This window comes from Drosophila bipectinata, chromosome XR (genome assembly GCF_030179905.1).
Source record: "Drosophila bipectinata strain 14024-0381.07 chromosome XR, DbipHiC1v2, whole genome shotgun sequence".
NCBI classification, from domain to species: domain Eukaryota; kingdom Metazoa; phylum Arthropoda; class Insecta; order Diptera; family Drosophilidae; genus Drosophila; species Drosophila bipectinata.
The window spans coordinates 19,864,351-19,880,064 of NC_091735.1; the positions used below are offsets into that span (position 1 = coordinate 19,864,351).

Below are 15,714 nucleotides of genomic sequence, written 5' to 3' on the forward strand. Positions count from 1 at the left end.
TTGGCGTTCTAGACGTAATGCGTCCATATACATATATAGATATATGCATGTATTTATTTGGTATTTGTTTGTATTTGATATGTGGACGGTTGGCTGGTGGGTCGGTCGGTCGGTGGGGTGGTCGGGTGGCGTATATTTGCCCCTGATAATCGCGCCTGCGACGACAAAACTAATTACAACAAAAATAAGGCAAATACTGAGGTAACATTGCAATCAAAAAAACAAAATATATATATGTATACATATGTCTTATCAAAACAAAGAAAAAAAAAGCTTGTGCCAGAACTGAAGCAAAAGACCAAAATAACACACACACCAATTTGAATTCTCTTTATTTTCGCCTTTTTTTTTGTATTTTATGTTGTTGTTGTGTTTGTGTGACAAATAAATACATTGGAGATATGTTTCAGTGTATGGGTGTTTGGCCGTTTAATACTATAATTCACAAAATCGTTCAGTTCAGTTCGCGCTGGTGAACGCAACGGAAAAGTCATACTCGTCGGCCGGCATCGTCGCCTGTTGATTTTCTAATTACTACGCGGCTCGTTTTAATTTTTTTTTTCGGTTTTGTTTTTGTTTTTATTTGTAACTCTACAAGCAATGTGAAGAATAAAAAATTAAAACATAAACAAAACAAGAACAACCAAAGGAGACAAAATAATAACAAAATACAGGAGGAAAGCCGATCAAAGAGACAGCATTTAAACCAAAAATAAAGCGTACGGCCTAAAATATCTTTATTTTGTAAAAAAATGTATATATATATATATAAATGTATCTTTTTGTGTATGTGTGAGCACGTGTGTGGGCTCGAGTGTCTTGGGATTTTAGTTTAGTCTAGCAATTAGCACTAGAGCATTAGACTAATTTTTTGGTTCAACCAAAGCGCGCGCTTTTTGCGAAGACACGTGCAAAAAGTGGCAATACTCTAAATAAGAATATGCATAACACTTGAGACTTGGGGGATAATATAAATTTAAATATATATTGGTAATATATCTTTCCATTATATAAAATAAAGCTAAAGTGTTGTACAAAAACATTTCATCAGTTGGTAAGATTGTTTTGTTTTCAAAAACATGTCATACATTTCATCAGTTTTGAAATAAAAATACTTTTGGTAATCTTTTTTGATAGGATTATATATTTTCTTGTTTTTGTTTAGATTTGAAAAATTCTTTTCCCCTAGATTTTACCATTTAATATCTGATCTAAGTAAAATATAAAGTAATACAAAATCAATAAATTAAATAGGGATTTACGGTTTGGATTAGTAGGTAAAATGAGAACAGTTTACTGCAATTTATTTGTTTATTTTTGAAAATAAAGTTTAAAAAATGTTTATTTGCTTCATTACACTATATGAGAAGCAAGTAGGAGGACATTTCCTTTTTATTTATTTTATTTAAATATATTATTATTTACAAAAAAAAAAAAACAAGATACTTCAAATTGTGAGAATCGAGGAGGAAGGTGAATTACTTTTTATGGCAATTTATGATATGTGATTATTTGAATAACCACAAAAAAGACTTACAAACAAAAAGAGTATGACTTTTGCAGGTTAATCGCCAATAAACTTTGGCTTTATGAAAGGCCATTTGGGCTATAATGGCTTATAAAAGATATAAGTAAAAGGAAAAAATATTAAAAAGTAAATAAACAAAATATTTATAATTTTAATATTCATGGAATGAACACAAATAATAAAGTGATGAATAAACCATTTTGTCAAACGAGCCCTTAGAGTATTTAAATACTTTTCTGATAAACAGAATTTCACAATTTTTCTTTTTTTTAAATACAATTTTTCAATTTAAAATTTCATTCGAGTTCTTTTCATTCTTGTTTTTTATGAGTACATACGTGATGTGCCACCGACTATCAATCAAAACATCAATCAAAGTCGTTCTCCTCTCGAAAAGTAGTGTGATTACGTTTTTACAGAGCCGTAGCCGCAGAGCCGTATACAGTGGCTGCCAAAAGGCGTCTGCCAGCCACCACAGATCGTAAATGTTTTTATGACCGTCATGCAAATACTCTTTTTTTTTATGGGGTGCCAAGATGGCCAGGTAGCTTTGTTAGCCAGGGGGATCGTATAATAAGCGGAAAGCTCTAATTATACCCATGTTTGCTTTTGGCTTCAAAAATCTTAAAGTATTAACTCAAAAAAAAACCAGAAACAACAACAATGCGTGTTAATCCAACAAGTACTTGCTTTTGTATTTTATAATCGTATATACACTTCAAGTTTTTAAAGTTCTTTCACGACATTTCTATATCTACGTATTATACCCCTCGGCCCCTCGTAATGCTAATCGCGGAATTTATAATTGCGGTAAAAATATAGCTTTATGTTCCAGTGGATGTCAGTGTAAATATTTATTTTCTTGCTGTTTAGTGGCTTTATCATACTTGCTAGAGGTTTGAGTTGACATTAGTATTATTAAGTTGGAAATTATTTAAATAAAAATATGAATAGAATAGCTAAAAATAATAAGTTAACAAAATTCCTTTTTTTTTTTTTAAATCTGAACCCCTCTCCGCGCTTCTCATGAAGTGTCATAAGATGTACAAAATGTGTCAAGTACAAGTTTAATTTTTCTTACTTCAATATTTAGAATATTAAGGGGTATTATAAGATAAAGTAAGTAGTAATATTAATTCTTCGTATAAAACTGCCTTTTAAGTAATGGTTTTAAGACTTAAAGATACTTCTCAAAGGTAGGTAAGGTATAGAAGTAGTCTCGAAGGTATTATAGGCACAAAAAGTCTCAGGCCCTTAAATCCAAAGCCTAAAACCAAAAACTAGGTCAACAAATATTTATTTTTCCTATGAATTACAAAAAATTGAGAAATAACTATCACGTGTATCTACTTCTGGAAGCCACGTGCTTGATGAATATATACATATAATTTTTTGATCGATTGATGAACCGCATTTGAAATATTCCATAACTCTACTCTGATACTCACTGATACCCAGCCGATAACGAGAAAGAGCTGATTCACTTTTGGACTTCTGAAGGCTTAAGGTCAATTAGCAGCAATTATAATGTGGGCATGCGGTTGGTTTAATATCGGAACTGAGATAAACGAGAGTCAAAAGTCTAAACAGTGTGTGCACCATAATAAGTGTTTACTGTTGATTGCCGTCGTATAATTAAAGCATTGTAAAATTGATATTTGATATTTGTTTCGTTATTTTTAATGGTCTGACAGAGAACGACCTTTAATACTAGTAACTTATACACATAACATACGTTTGTACAGTATATATCGGCGAAATGTATAGCGAACTTTGTCTGGGAATCTTATCTCCTGCCACGAACCCATAGCCATATGTTTTTAGTGGTCATTTGTGAATCGAATCGAATGGAATCGGTTTGTCGTTTATTCGGTTCGTTGGGATCACTCACAAGTCAGTCAGTCAGTCAGAGTCCGATAAAGCAAGTAAGCAAGCTAGTCAGAGCAAGCAAGTGACAAAAACAATACGGAAGCTATCTTATAAAAATTCTTCTAATTAACAAAAGTATTTCTAATTAATTAGTGAGCTAGAACGACGATGTATTGAAGATGAAATATGTTTATAAAATAAATATACAGTTGGTATTACTGCTAATTAAATGTCTGATTTTAAATAAAATCATCAAAGAACCAATCATTCTTTTATTGTTTTTTTTTGAGTGTACATATTTCCATCGTTGTGTTTTACAAAAAAAAATTATAATTCATTTATTCGTTCAGTTTTAATACAATTTTCTAATTTTTTTTTCTAATTTTTGCCAGTGGACCTGGGCCCCCCTCTAATGATTCCGTCTTGAGAACCTCGTTTGTTCCTTAACAACGTGCTGGGTTGGTAGTCAGCTAGGCATGGGGATATCTATATCTGGGTTGGGCAACAATATAATTAGAAGATATCGCCCGAGTGGGTCTTATCACATGGCCCGAATATTATTGCAGGTGCCCCCATCGAAAATGATCTCATATAAAACCCAATACGCCGCCAGACCTCAAGACCTCCAGACCCTGGGCAGTTGTTGATATCTGGAAAATACCGAAGGCGCTTTATATCTCAGTTCCTTTGTCGCTAAAGTATTTACGAGTATGTTATACTTTCAACTCTCGGATCGTAATGCTCTCTGAAAGATAATGCTCAGTTTTTTCTTTCCATGTCTGAGACTCTCTTGCTTTCTTGGCCACAATCGGTTGTATATTTATAAGTATATGTATTTGTATTTGGTGCTAAATTGTTGTTATTTACTTAGTTGTTGCTTTTTGGCAGTCACGTTTCCAGGCCTCAAAATATCTTAAAAATTCCGAGAAAAAAAATACAAGAGTGAGAGTTAGTCCAAAAAAAGTGTAATACTGTCAGCTCGATCGGTCAGTTGTATTTTGGACTTTCATTCTGGTGTATCGCTTAGCTCTTTTATAAATAAATACAAAATCAAATTAAAAAATAAGAATCTGAAAACTCAATTGATTCGCAAACAAGTGTCGAACTCAATGAGGCGGTACTGTGTGCAAATAAATTCGCTGAAAGTTCAATAATTGATGCGTTTGCCTTTTGGCCTTTGGCATTTGTGATTATTTGTTCAATTTTTTTCGCTTGTGTCTCAATAATGTGTTAATCCTTTTGAGGCTTCAGTTTCGTTTTTAATTAAGGCATTTGTTTGGATTTTTTTTGGAGGGGCTCCAATTGAATAGCCTCGAGGATTAAAGGTAACAGGGATTAATTGAAATTGAGTTTTATCAATGTTTGGATTTTTTATGAAAAACATACCATATTTATAATTTTTATATGGGATACTTTTTATTCCATACGTTATTAAAATATTTAAAAAATATTATTTAAAAGAACACAGTTACTTCACAAGACTACCGTTTTTTTTTTAGTACAATGGTTACCATTTTTTTAATATCAGTGAGCTTTGATTTTTGTCTTAGATCTTTTTAAGTGAGTGCCGAGTTGCTCAATTTTATATTTTTATTTTCTTAAAAACAAAAACTTCGTAAAAAGTATTTACAAGACAAGGTTTTATAACAATGGTTTATAGAAATGGATTTTGAGTCTGGAATTTATAAAGTAAATGCCACTATGGAAAAAAATAATCTGAAGAGTAAGGTTTTCTTTCCTAAGGGAAAACCTTGTTTTGTATTTTCATTTCGATTTCTTTACTTATTGGATCTCTTTTCTCTATGGACTCTTACTATTTCATCAGACGTCTTAACTTCCTCCTTAGTTTCTTACTAATTCTTTTTCCTATTTCACCTTCCAGTTACCGCCCGCCAACAACTTATCCCAGTGATGCAACAACTCTGAAACTCTGTTTACCCTTCCACCCATCAAATAAATAAACTAAAGATCCTTCTTTCAAGATGACCGATAACCGGAGTCCCTACAAAAACAACATAAGCAACAATAATAATAACAATAGTCATAACAATGAGCTATCCAGACTGAGGTTGCCCGAGGAAAAGGCGGCATCGGAGCAACTGCTGCCCAAGAATGGAGCTAACGAGACCAAGAAAGAACAACCTGTCCTCCAATTTTATTCCCAAAAGCCCCTAGAATCGGCAGCACCTCCCGTGGAGAAACCAAAAAAGAAAAAGAGGCGGGACAAGAGTGATTTAGGCGAGGATTTTGTGGCGCCCGACGGTGGATGGGGTTGGCTGGTGGCCGTTGCCAGCGGTGTTAACATTGTTAGTACTTCAAGACTTATCTAAATATGATATCTATAATAAAAATATGTAAATATTTCCGATCCCCAGCTGGTAACATTCGCTTTGGCTCAGCAGTTTGGCATCCTGTTCCGGGATCGTATGGCAGATCTTGGCATTTCCAGTTCCGAACTGACAACCATTATTAATACACAAATAGCTGTATCTGCATTTACGGGTAAGAAATCTATACCTAAATGTTCTATGGAAAGTCTATAATAAAAAGTACATATACAGTCTCGAATATAGAAGACCCATTGAAACATTTTTGGCACTGGTTTGTGGAGGAATTCTCAAAATGTGCCATTACTGCATTTATATTTAGATGCATTTCAGTTCTTGGCCAGGTTGTTTGTCAACAAACAAGAAATTCCCAGAGATCAGAGATCTATAATGATTATACTAGGGTTTCGACCACAAAAACGTATAATTTTAAATATTGAAGTGGAAATCTTGTTTTGTTTGGCAATCCTGAAACAAGAACCACGAAAAATGGCAATCCTTTATATCCAGGATTTCTGGATTAATTGCTTTACCTAGGCAAGGCCACACTATTTACAGGCCCTCAGATTTCCTTACAGATTGAGGCTAAAATAGTTTCATTCGTCTTTGGGCCTGCGCCCAGTTCAGACCCAAAACCCTCTCTTATTTTCTGATTTTTATTTTTGAGTTTTTGTTTTCTTATTATTTTTTAATTATTGCCAATTTTTGTGTCAAAAGTATAAAAATATATATTTTGAATATTTTTATTCATTGGTATATCGAAATACAGTTCCGTTGTCTTTGCCAGTGCTTTTTTTTGCTCCGTTTTATTTTATTTTTTTATTTTATATAAATTTTTTATGTTTGGTTCATCGTACTGAAAAATTGGTGTAATCATTTTTATGGGTCTTTCTTGAAAGTTATTTTTGGATTTATTGATTTGCTGTGAATAAAATTGAAAGCCAATCTGGGTAGTTGCTTAAATTTTGTTTGTTTTAGATTTCATTTCCAAGATTCTGTCAAAAGTATAAAAATATGTACGTTGGCTAAAGGCTTTATGAATCTGCTTTTCTTATTTTTTTATAATATTTTTATTCATTTATATTCAGTCCGTCTTATTATTTATTTATTTTTTTTTATTTCTATTAATCTGCTTTGCATTTTTTTTCTCTAACCAATTTTTTATGTTTGGTTTATTGTGCTGCAATTTACTTTCTTTATTGGCTTCGATTTTATTTTTAAATTATTTTTGGATTTATTGATTTGCCGGTAATGAAATTGAAAGCCAATCTGGGTGGTTGCTAATTTTTTTTGTTGTATTTCTTAATATATGCTTTGGAACTTACAATTGGTGCATACTCCTAGACGGGACTGTACGTTAGGCATTTTTTATATATAATATTATTTGATGGTTTTTAAATTATTATCTATTTATTTTTTAAATAAAAATAGATGCAGTGGTACTTTGGTACCCGTAATTGTGGTCACGTGGTCTATGTACCTGCGAGCCATTTTATTTTTTGCAAGTGATTATTATTTGTTTATTTGTTATGAATCTGATTTGCTTCTTTGTTTTTTAATTAATTTTTTTTTTGGGTGTATTGAAGTTAAGAAATGGAAAGCACCCTTCATCGATTTAATTGTAATATTTATACTTCATTTTCCATTACGGCAAAATGATTTTTGAACTTCCGAGCCAGTATTCGTTGGTAGCGAAACAACCCGGTTGAGCCTTATTTTCTTTTTTTTTTATCTTTGGCTTTCAATTATGAATTTAGTTGACCTGTAAAGCTTAAATTCTAAAATTGTAATATTGAATTTGTAATTTTTTAAGTTTAAGGTACTCTGCTGGAGAATCGAATCAGGATTGTGGAAGATATAGCCATTACTGTGGGCCATAAGGGAAAACCCCATTTTCAAGGGAAAATTCCATTACGAAAAATGGACAAAAAATCTAAAAAATATTTTGTCTTAGGATTTTGATGCAGAATGGTGGGGAATCGATCCAGAAACCGTTAAAGGTACTTCGCTGAAAAATCGAATGAAAATTGGGAAAGATATAGCCATCATTGTCGGCCATATAGAGGAAAACCACATATGCAAGGGATCCCATCACGAAAAATGGAAAAAAATCTAAAAAATATGTAGTCTCAAGATTTGTATGCAGAATGGTGGAGAATTAATCCAGAAATCGTTTAAGGTACTCCGCTGAGGATTCGGATGAGAATTTGGGAAGATATAGCCATCCCAGTGGGCCCTATAGGGGAAAACACCATTTTCAAGGGATCCCATCATAAAAAATGGACAAAAAATCTAAAAAATATTTTGTCTCTAGATTTTGATGCAAAATAATGGAGAATCGATTCACAAATCGTTTAAGGTACTCCGCTGGAGATTCGGATGAGAATTTGGGAAGATATAGCCATCCCAGTGGGCTCTATAGGGGCAAACACCATTTTCAAGGGATCCCATCTTAAAAAATGGACAAAAAATCTAAAAAATATTTAGTCTCAGGATTTTGATGCAGAACAGTGGGAAATCGCTCCAGAAACCATTTAAGGTAGTCCTCTTGAGAATCGGATGAGAATTGGGGAAGATACAGTCATCACTGTGACCCTATAGGGGAAAATCTCATTTTCAAGGGATCCCACCACGAAAAATGGACAAAAAATCTAAAAAAGATTTAGTCTCAGGATTTTGATGCAAAATGGTGGGAAATCGTTTTAGGTACTCCGCTTAAGAATCGGATCAGGATTGGGGAAGATATAGCCATCACTGTGGGCCCTATAGGAAAAACCCCCATAGCCAAGGGATCCCATCACGAAAAATGGATAAAAAATCAATAAAATATTTTGTTTTAGGATTTTGACGCAGAATGTTGGGGAATCGATCCAGAAATCGTTTAAGGTACTCCGCATGACCATCGGATTAGGATTGGGGAAGATATAGCCATCATTGAGGACCCCATAGGTGAAAACCCCATTTTCACGGAATCCCATCACGAAAAATGGACAAAAAATCTACAAAATATTTAGTCTCAGGATTTTATGCAGAATGGTGGGGAATCAATCTAGAATTCTTTTAAGGTGATCCGCTTTAGAATCGGTGAGAGTTGGGGAAGATGTAGTCATTTCTGTGGGCCATTTAGGGGGCTATATTCTTTAGCTGCCATATAACTGAACTATAGAAAATTACTCTACTCTGGTGTTTTTGAAGATTGAAAGTTGGAATTTTCTACATTTTATTTTTTGGCCATATGCTCCGACCTACCTTATTTAATAACGATCGGTCGACTATATCCTATAGCTGCCATATAACTGAACAATCGGGAAAAATATTTGGTATTTGGTAAAATTACCAATTTTAGTGTTTTTGAAGATAGAAGATTGGGACTTTTATTTTTGAGTTTTTTATTCTAATAAATTTGTTTTATAATAAAATTCGAATAAGGATCGGCCTACTACATGTATGTAGGTATGTCTGATGCGACAGATCCTTTCTTCTTTTAATTGGTTTTTGAAGAATTTATTTTTAGAAGATTAAGAATATTTAAGGAAATGCATTTTTTTATTCTTTATTTGTTTACTTCCGATTTTGATTTAAAACTATACCTATTATTATTATTATTTTCTATGTTCTAATTTATTTTTTTTATAAAAATGTATCTTTATTCTTAATGAGCACTAAACCCATTTCAGTGTCAAGGCTGAGGCTCTTATTCATATTTTTGAAAAAATGTATTGTTTTTGAATTTATTTATTTTATTTCATTTCCTTAAGATTTTAAAGTTGTGGAAATAAATGTAGGGCGCATATAAAATATAAAAATGTTATTAATTTTGAAGCGGTTCCTAGGTAGCTAGGACTTTGGGCGGGTTTTCGTGTTTGTCCTCCTCTTTCGGATTTATTTTTTAATTATTTTCATTCATTTTCTAATCACTTGTTCTTAATTATTTTGTAGGCCTTCTCAATGGCCCTCTATTCCGACGCTACACCTACCGCGTGGTGGCCCTCTGGGGCTCCGTCCTTACCTTCGTAGGCCTCTTCTGGATGGTCTTCGCCGCCTCCTTCACCGTCTACCTGCTCAGCTTCTCGATCATCTACGGCTTCGGGCGGGGACTGACGGTGTCCGCCTCCTCGCTGGCGGTCAACACCTACTTCAAGGTCAAGCGCAGGACGGCCACCGCCTACCAGTTCGGTGTAGCCGGCCTGGGCCCGATAGTGTGCCCATACTTCGCGACGTACATGCTGCAGGTGTTCGACGTGCAAGGAACGACCCTGCTCTTCGCGGGCGCATCCCTGCACACGATTGCCTGCTCCCTGATCTACCAGCCGGTCAAGTGGCATGTCGTGAAGCGGGATCGCGATGCGGAGGCACTGCAGCCGGCCCAGCCGCTGGCGGAGAAGGAGGACCAGGACGAGGACATCATTAAGAACGTGGTGGAGCCGGAAACGCCGGTCCTGCCGCGCGCCAACGACGGCTGGTTCGGTTCGAGGGCCTCGCTGAACAGTGCCGGGACCCGAAACCGGGTCAACACCTGGGACAAGAGCGACGCCAAAAACGGTCACATCGAGCTGAAGCGGATGACCAGCAAGGACTCGTCGGGACCGGGACGCCAGCAGAGGAGCATTTCGGTGAGCCACAGCATCAAAGAGGAGGAGGCACTGGGCTACGAGTCGGATGTGGAGACGCATCCCAACATCGGCCAGCTGACGGAGAAGGAGAAGCAGGAGCTGGAGGACGAGGAGGAGCGACAGCGCAGGAAAAAGCTGCCCTTCTACATGAAAGTGGTTGTATTCTTTGATCTGGACCTGCTACGGGACATCACCTACGTGAACCTGGCCGTGGGCATCACCCTAATAAACTTTGTGGAGATTAACTTTGCCATCCTGACACCGTTTATACTCTCCGATTTGGGCTTCAAGTCCGACCAGATAGCTCTGGCCATGTCCACGCTGGGCTTCTTCGATCTGGTGGTGCGTTTCCTCATTCCGCTGATCACCGCCAAGATCAATCTGAGCAATCGCACCTTCTTCGTGGTGGGTATTCTGGGCATGTGCATCGGCAGGATGTTCCTCTCGATGACTACCAACTTCTACGCGATGGTCGGGATCTTCCTCTGGCTGGGTCTGAACAAGGCCTTCCGTACCGTCTTCTGGTCCCTGATTATTCCCAGCTATGTACCGCTGAAGCGTTTGCCGGCAGCCGCGGGTCTCCAGCTCCTCATGTCGGGCACCTTCTCGATGGTTTTTGGACCTCTGATTGGTGAGTTTCTACCTTATAGGACATAGGTGTCCGCCTAATAGAGGACCGGACATCTTTGAATTAAAAAATACCCTCCTGTCCGACTAAGGGAGGAAATGTCCGATATGTCCGCTTAAGAGAAGGGCGTACAAATTCAAAGAATCTTTAAAAAAAAACCATGACTACTACTTTCGAATTACCGCCTAAGGGTTTAAAGTTTAAACGGTAACTCATCAAGTCTTCCTAGCCATTAATCGATAAAATCCTAAAAAAGTGTGACCCTCTTGCTTAGGGATTTCAGGATCTTTTTCTGAGAGTTTAAATGCCACACTCTAAATGCCAAAAAGTTGTCCTGGTGAAGTTCGTTTCACATTTTAGTCATTCAGAGCTTGGCAGCCAAACGAGCCAGTTCTATCATCCATTATTTTGTTTATTTTATTTTTTTTAAATAATATTTATTATGAACTAAATGCTATGGGTTTTAGTATCTAACTTCTTTTCCAGTTTGTTTATTTTTTTTAATATTTATTATGAACTAAATGCTATGGGTTTTGGTACTTAACTTCTTCTCCAGTTTTCATGCGTTTCGTCTTATTTGCATTTGTTTTTTATTTTATTTAAATTTTTTTTTTATTTAAATTTTTTTTTAAATAATATTTATTATGAACTAAATGCTATGGGTTTTAGTATCTAACTTCCTTTCCAGTTTGTTTATTTTTTTTAATATTTATTATGAACTAAATGCTATGGGTTTTGGTACTTAACTTCTTCTCCAGTTTTCATGCGTTTCGTCTTATTTGCATTTGTTTTTTATTTTATTTAAATTTTTTTTTAAATAATATTTATTATGAACTAAATGCTATGGGTTTTAGTATCTAACTTCTTTTCCAGTTTGTTTATTTTTTTTAATATTTATTATGAACTAAATGCTATGGGTTTTGGTACTTAACTTCTTCTCCAGTTTTCATGCGTTTCGTCTTATTTGCATTTGTTTTTTATTTTATTTAAATTTTTTAAAAGAAAAAAAAAAACAGATTAGGGCATAAACATCCAAAGTTGAATTCTTCATTTTGTTTATTTTTTTTTATTTTAAATAATATTTATTTTGAACTAATATAATATATTGAAAATTAATTTAAATGCTATGGGGTTTTGAGTATTAACCTTCTTCTGCAGTTTTCATGCGTTTCGTCTTATTTGCATTCATTTTTTATTTTAATTAAATTTTTTAAAAGAATACCTTTGAGACCCATAAGCATTTCGTTCAGCAAGGTTTTGTGTTCTTTTTTTTTCACTGATAATTATTATAATTACAATATTTTCTAGGGCATAATCATCCAAAGTTGCTTCCTTCATTTTGTTTATTTTATTTTTATTTAACTATAATGATATTATGAATTAATATAATATATTACAAATTAAATTAAATGCTATCGGGTTGTTGAATCCTCATCCTCCTCGTTGGATTTTCATGCGTTTTGTCTTAGTTGCATTAATTTTTCATTTTAATATAATTTTTTAAAATAAGACCTTTGAGACCCTTAAGCATTTTGTTCAGCAAGGATTTGTGTTCTTATTTTTATTATTTTTTTTGTTGTCACTGATAATTATTCTAAATTACAATATTTTTTATGGCATAAACATCCAGGGTTGAAAAATCTTCCCTTTTTGGGCGGGTTTCTTGCTTTTTTCTTATTTTTGAAGATAGAAGCTTGGGACTTTTTTTATGCTTTATTGTAATAAATTGGTTATATTATGATATTCTCATAAGAATCGACCAACCGATGTTTCCGGTTTATACTGCAAGGGTATATCAACTTCGGCTTTGCCCGAAGTTAGCTTTTCTTTCTTGTTTTTGTTATTGTTCATAGTCAGTGATTGATTTCTTCTAAAAATAAAAATTAAAATGTATTTTAATTATTACAGGCCTGATCAGAGATCACACCAGCTACGCGGTGACCCTTAACATTTTGAATGCCCTCTGTATCATAGCCTTCGTGGGCTGGTACTTGGAGGACTTTATCCGGGCTCGCACCCGAAAGTCGGCTGCTGTGAAGGAGCTTAACTAATTCCACTGGATGGCCCACCTAACTAGTCTCGTACTCAGTGCCTTTGGTTCCAAGACAACAAAAAATAACAAAACACAAAACTTGAAGTAACAAAAACAAACCAAACTCCATCCTAACTCTAGCAAATTGTTCATGTTATGGCATACTTTTTCCAAATGTTTTTTTTTTACTCTGTATGTTTATTGTAAATTATATACTGCGTGTACATTGTGTATATACTATTTTTTTGACTGTAGCCAATTATTTGTATTAAATATTATTGATAATTGTTAAAAAAATATAAAAAAAAAAAAACAATTATATATAAGATTTTAAAAAATAAGCAATGGACTGTTTTTTATTGGTATGTGGAGGACTGGTATCTTAGGGGTAATTATATCTTTATTTTGGCTATTAAATTGTTTTAAAATCATATCAATTTTCATTATGATTTGCACAAAACAGGGACTGCACACTTATTATTATTTAATTATCATCGAATAGATAATCAAAAACACCTCGAAATACACAAGAAGAAAAATACTTCACAAATTCAGTTTTATGAGCTCTACCACATTTTCGTTTATATTTATTTATTTTTTTGTTTTATTGTTTTGGATTATGTTTTTAATATCTTTTAAAGGGAGAGGCTTTCATTCGTTTAAAATTATTACTTTATTTACTCAATGGGGCGTATACGTGACATAGTGCAGAATATTTTGGAATTGGGGTAATGGAGATAACACAGTGCGACAGTGATTTTGAACTTTTGAAGGGAACCTAATCGAAATTGCTCATTAGGTCGAATATAGTACAAAACCGTGTTGAAAATAATTCCCTTAATAACATCCTTAAATAATTAGAATTATTTATAAAAAACGGTTTATTGGGTTTCGTTTTTTTTTTAGTTTGCTCTAAAATTTCCTAAATGCGTAATTTTAGGCCGATTTTAAAATTTTTTCAATAGTTTTTCAATAGTCAAATGTTGTAGCTTTAAAAAAAAATAGATCTTCAATTAAGTATAATTTAGTATCAATATAAGCTATTCTAACTATTTTCCAAAACGAGCTAGAAACTAAAAATAGTCAAAATATTACTCTGATTACATAATTATTTCCTTAAAATACTTAACATTTTAAAATTATTATAAATATTTATTAATTATTATATATAACAACTACAAAAATATTTAATCACAGTAGACTTCAAATCTAGAAAAAATTATGCACAAAAGCATTATTTTTAATTTATGGCATTTCTTGATAAGATATCGCAACTAAGTGATAGTAAATTTCTTGATTACTTATTTTTAAAATAAATCTATTTTTGGGGAAATCATTGTTGCAACAGCAAATAAAAATGCCAAGTGTATGCAAAGTGTATCTGTATCTCAATTATGTATCCGCACCCGTACCCGTACCCGTATCTGTATCTAAGCGCGGTTTGGCATTCGAAATGGCAAGTCATTGTCATGTTGGCTCATCGCCGCCGGTGGATGTGTCATGACATGGCCGGTAATTGGATAGCTTTGGGGGCTATAGGGGCTATGGAGGCTATGCTATGGCTATCACCGAATGGCTTGCAACTGAGCCAAGTGTGTGACAATGTGGCGAAATTATCTGGTAGACCCCCAGAAACTGAGAAACTCCGAACCTCAAAGAGGTTCCCTTCCTTGGTTGGATGCTAAGGGAACCGGTTAACGCCACTGAACTCGGTCAATAAACTAACCACAAATATGTTGATGCCAAAACTTTAAGACAGCAGCGATTCTCGTAAAAAAAAAGGAAAGAGAAAATATGCAGCACATGTTGCTGCATTTTGTGAATATTTGCATAAATGCTTGACAAAAGGTGGAGATATCTTTTCGAAATTCCAGGAATAAATGTTTAAGAAACTTGCTAGAGCAAAGATTCTCATTCTTAAAATTAATGCCTTCCAGTTCATAAAGTATATCAATTAATTGTGTTTGTTTAACGAATCTATATATTTTTTTTGTGCAATTCATGAGCTCTCATGATGAGCTGTGACTTATTGAGACACAGACACCCGGAGACACAGTGCCTATAATTTTATTTCATCACAGTCCCCGATAAGGCATCTCAATAAATACGCTTTTCATTGTAAACAAAATGAACATTTTTGCATTTTCAAGGCCAATCAAGTAAACGAATGACGTATTTTTTTGTCAAAAACTTAATCATCAAGTGATAACAACAATTAAAACTTTCAAGTCAATACTTCCGTTAGAGATTTTGGCCAAAAGACAAGCCAAAAACGTGGCTAAAAATTAATAATTTGATAATTGAATTGATTGCAGCCCCTGACAGGTGACGATACCTTCTTCGCCATTCAAAGACTGTCAAAGCAATTATTAGCAGCAATTAAACGACAATTTGCAAGTGTGACTCAACTATTGCCCTTTTTCTGCCACAATCACGATTCCTGGCAACTAAAAATTGTTTGACTAATTATTTTACCATTTTTTGTACTTTTTTTTAACCTCCAAGTGACGCATTTCTTCATGAATAGTGCAAAGTTTTTTTTCACAAGCACCCCCTTCACAAATTACGGTTGTAAATATTTAATGTCTGAGAAATTCTCAGCAAGTGCCAAGTTTTTCTGTTTCATTCTTTTTTTTATTATCTTTAGGCCGGGTTATGACAGTAATAACTTTATCGCACTGTTTTTTTTCACTCTTATTTATGGCCTTTAGTGGTTT

At 34.2% G+C, this 15,714-nt stretch overlaps 1 protein-coding gene across 3 annotated transcripts; it reads left to right on the plus strand.

The window, feature by feature from the left end:
• The first annotated feature begins 450 nt into the window (after positions 1 to 450).
• Positions 451 to 13,338, plus strand: LOC108119473 (monocarboxylate transporter 7). Of its 3 annotated transcripts, none has more exons than XM_017232670.3 (5): positions 451 to 719; positions 5,280 to 5,703; positions 5,773 to 5,899; positions 9,664 to 10,968; positions 12,874 to 13,338. In XM_017232670.3, the coding sequence occupies exons 2-5, from the start codon at positions 5,380 to 5,382 to the stop codon at positions 13,014 to 13,016; spliced, it is 1,899 nt and encodes a 632-aa protein (XP_017088159.1). In that variant the 5' UTR covers positions 451 to 719; positions 5,280 to 5,379; the 3' UTR covers positions 13,017 to 13,338. The 3 variants fall into 3 exon arrangements, with proteins under 3 accessions (XP_017088159.1, XP_017088161.1, XP_017088160.1); XM_017232672.3 differs by lacking the exon at positions 451 to 719 and adding an exon at positions 3,376 to 3,453; XM_017232671.3 differs by lacking the exon at positions 451 to 719 and adding an exon at positions 4,416 to 4,722.
• Positions 13,339 to 15,714: the final 2,376 nt, after the last annotated feature.

Coding starts and splice junctions, on each gene's coding strand:
- LOC108119473 (XM_017232670.3), top strand. CDS start 5,380: ATGACCGATAACCGGAGTCCCTACAAAAACAACATAAGCAACAATAAT. Junction 5,704..5,772: donor TTGCCAGCGGTGTTAACATT/GTTAGTACTTCA, acceptor TCCGATCCCCAG/CTGGTAACATTCGCTTTGGC. Junction 5,900..9,663: donor AGCTGTATCTGCATTTACGG/GTAAGAAATCTA, acceptor ATTATTTTGTAG/GCCTTCTCAATGGCCCTCTA.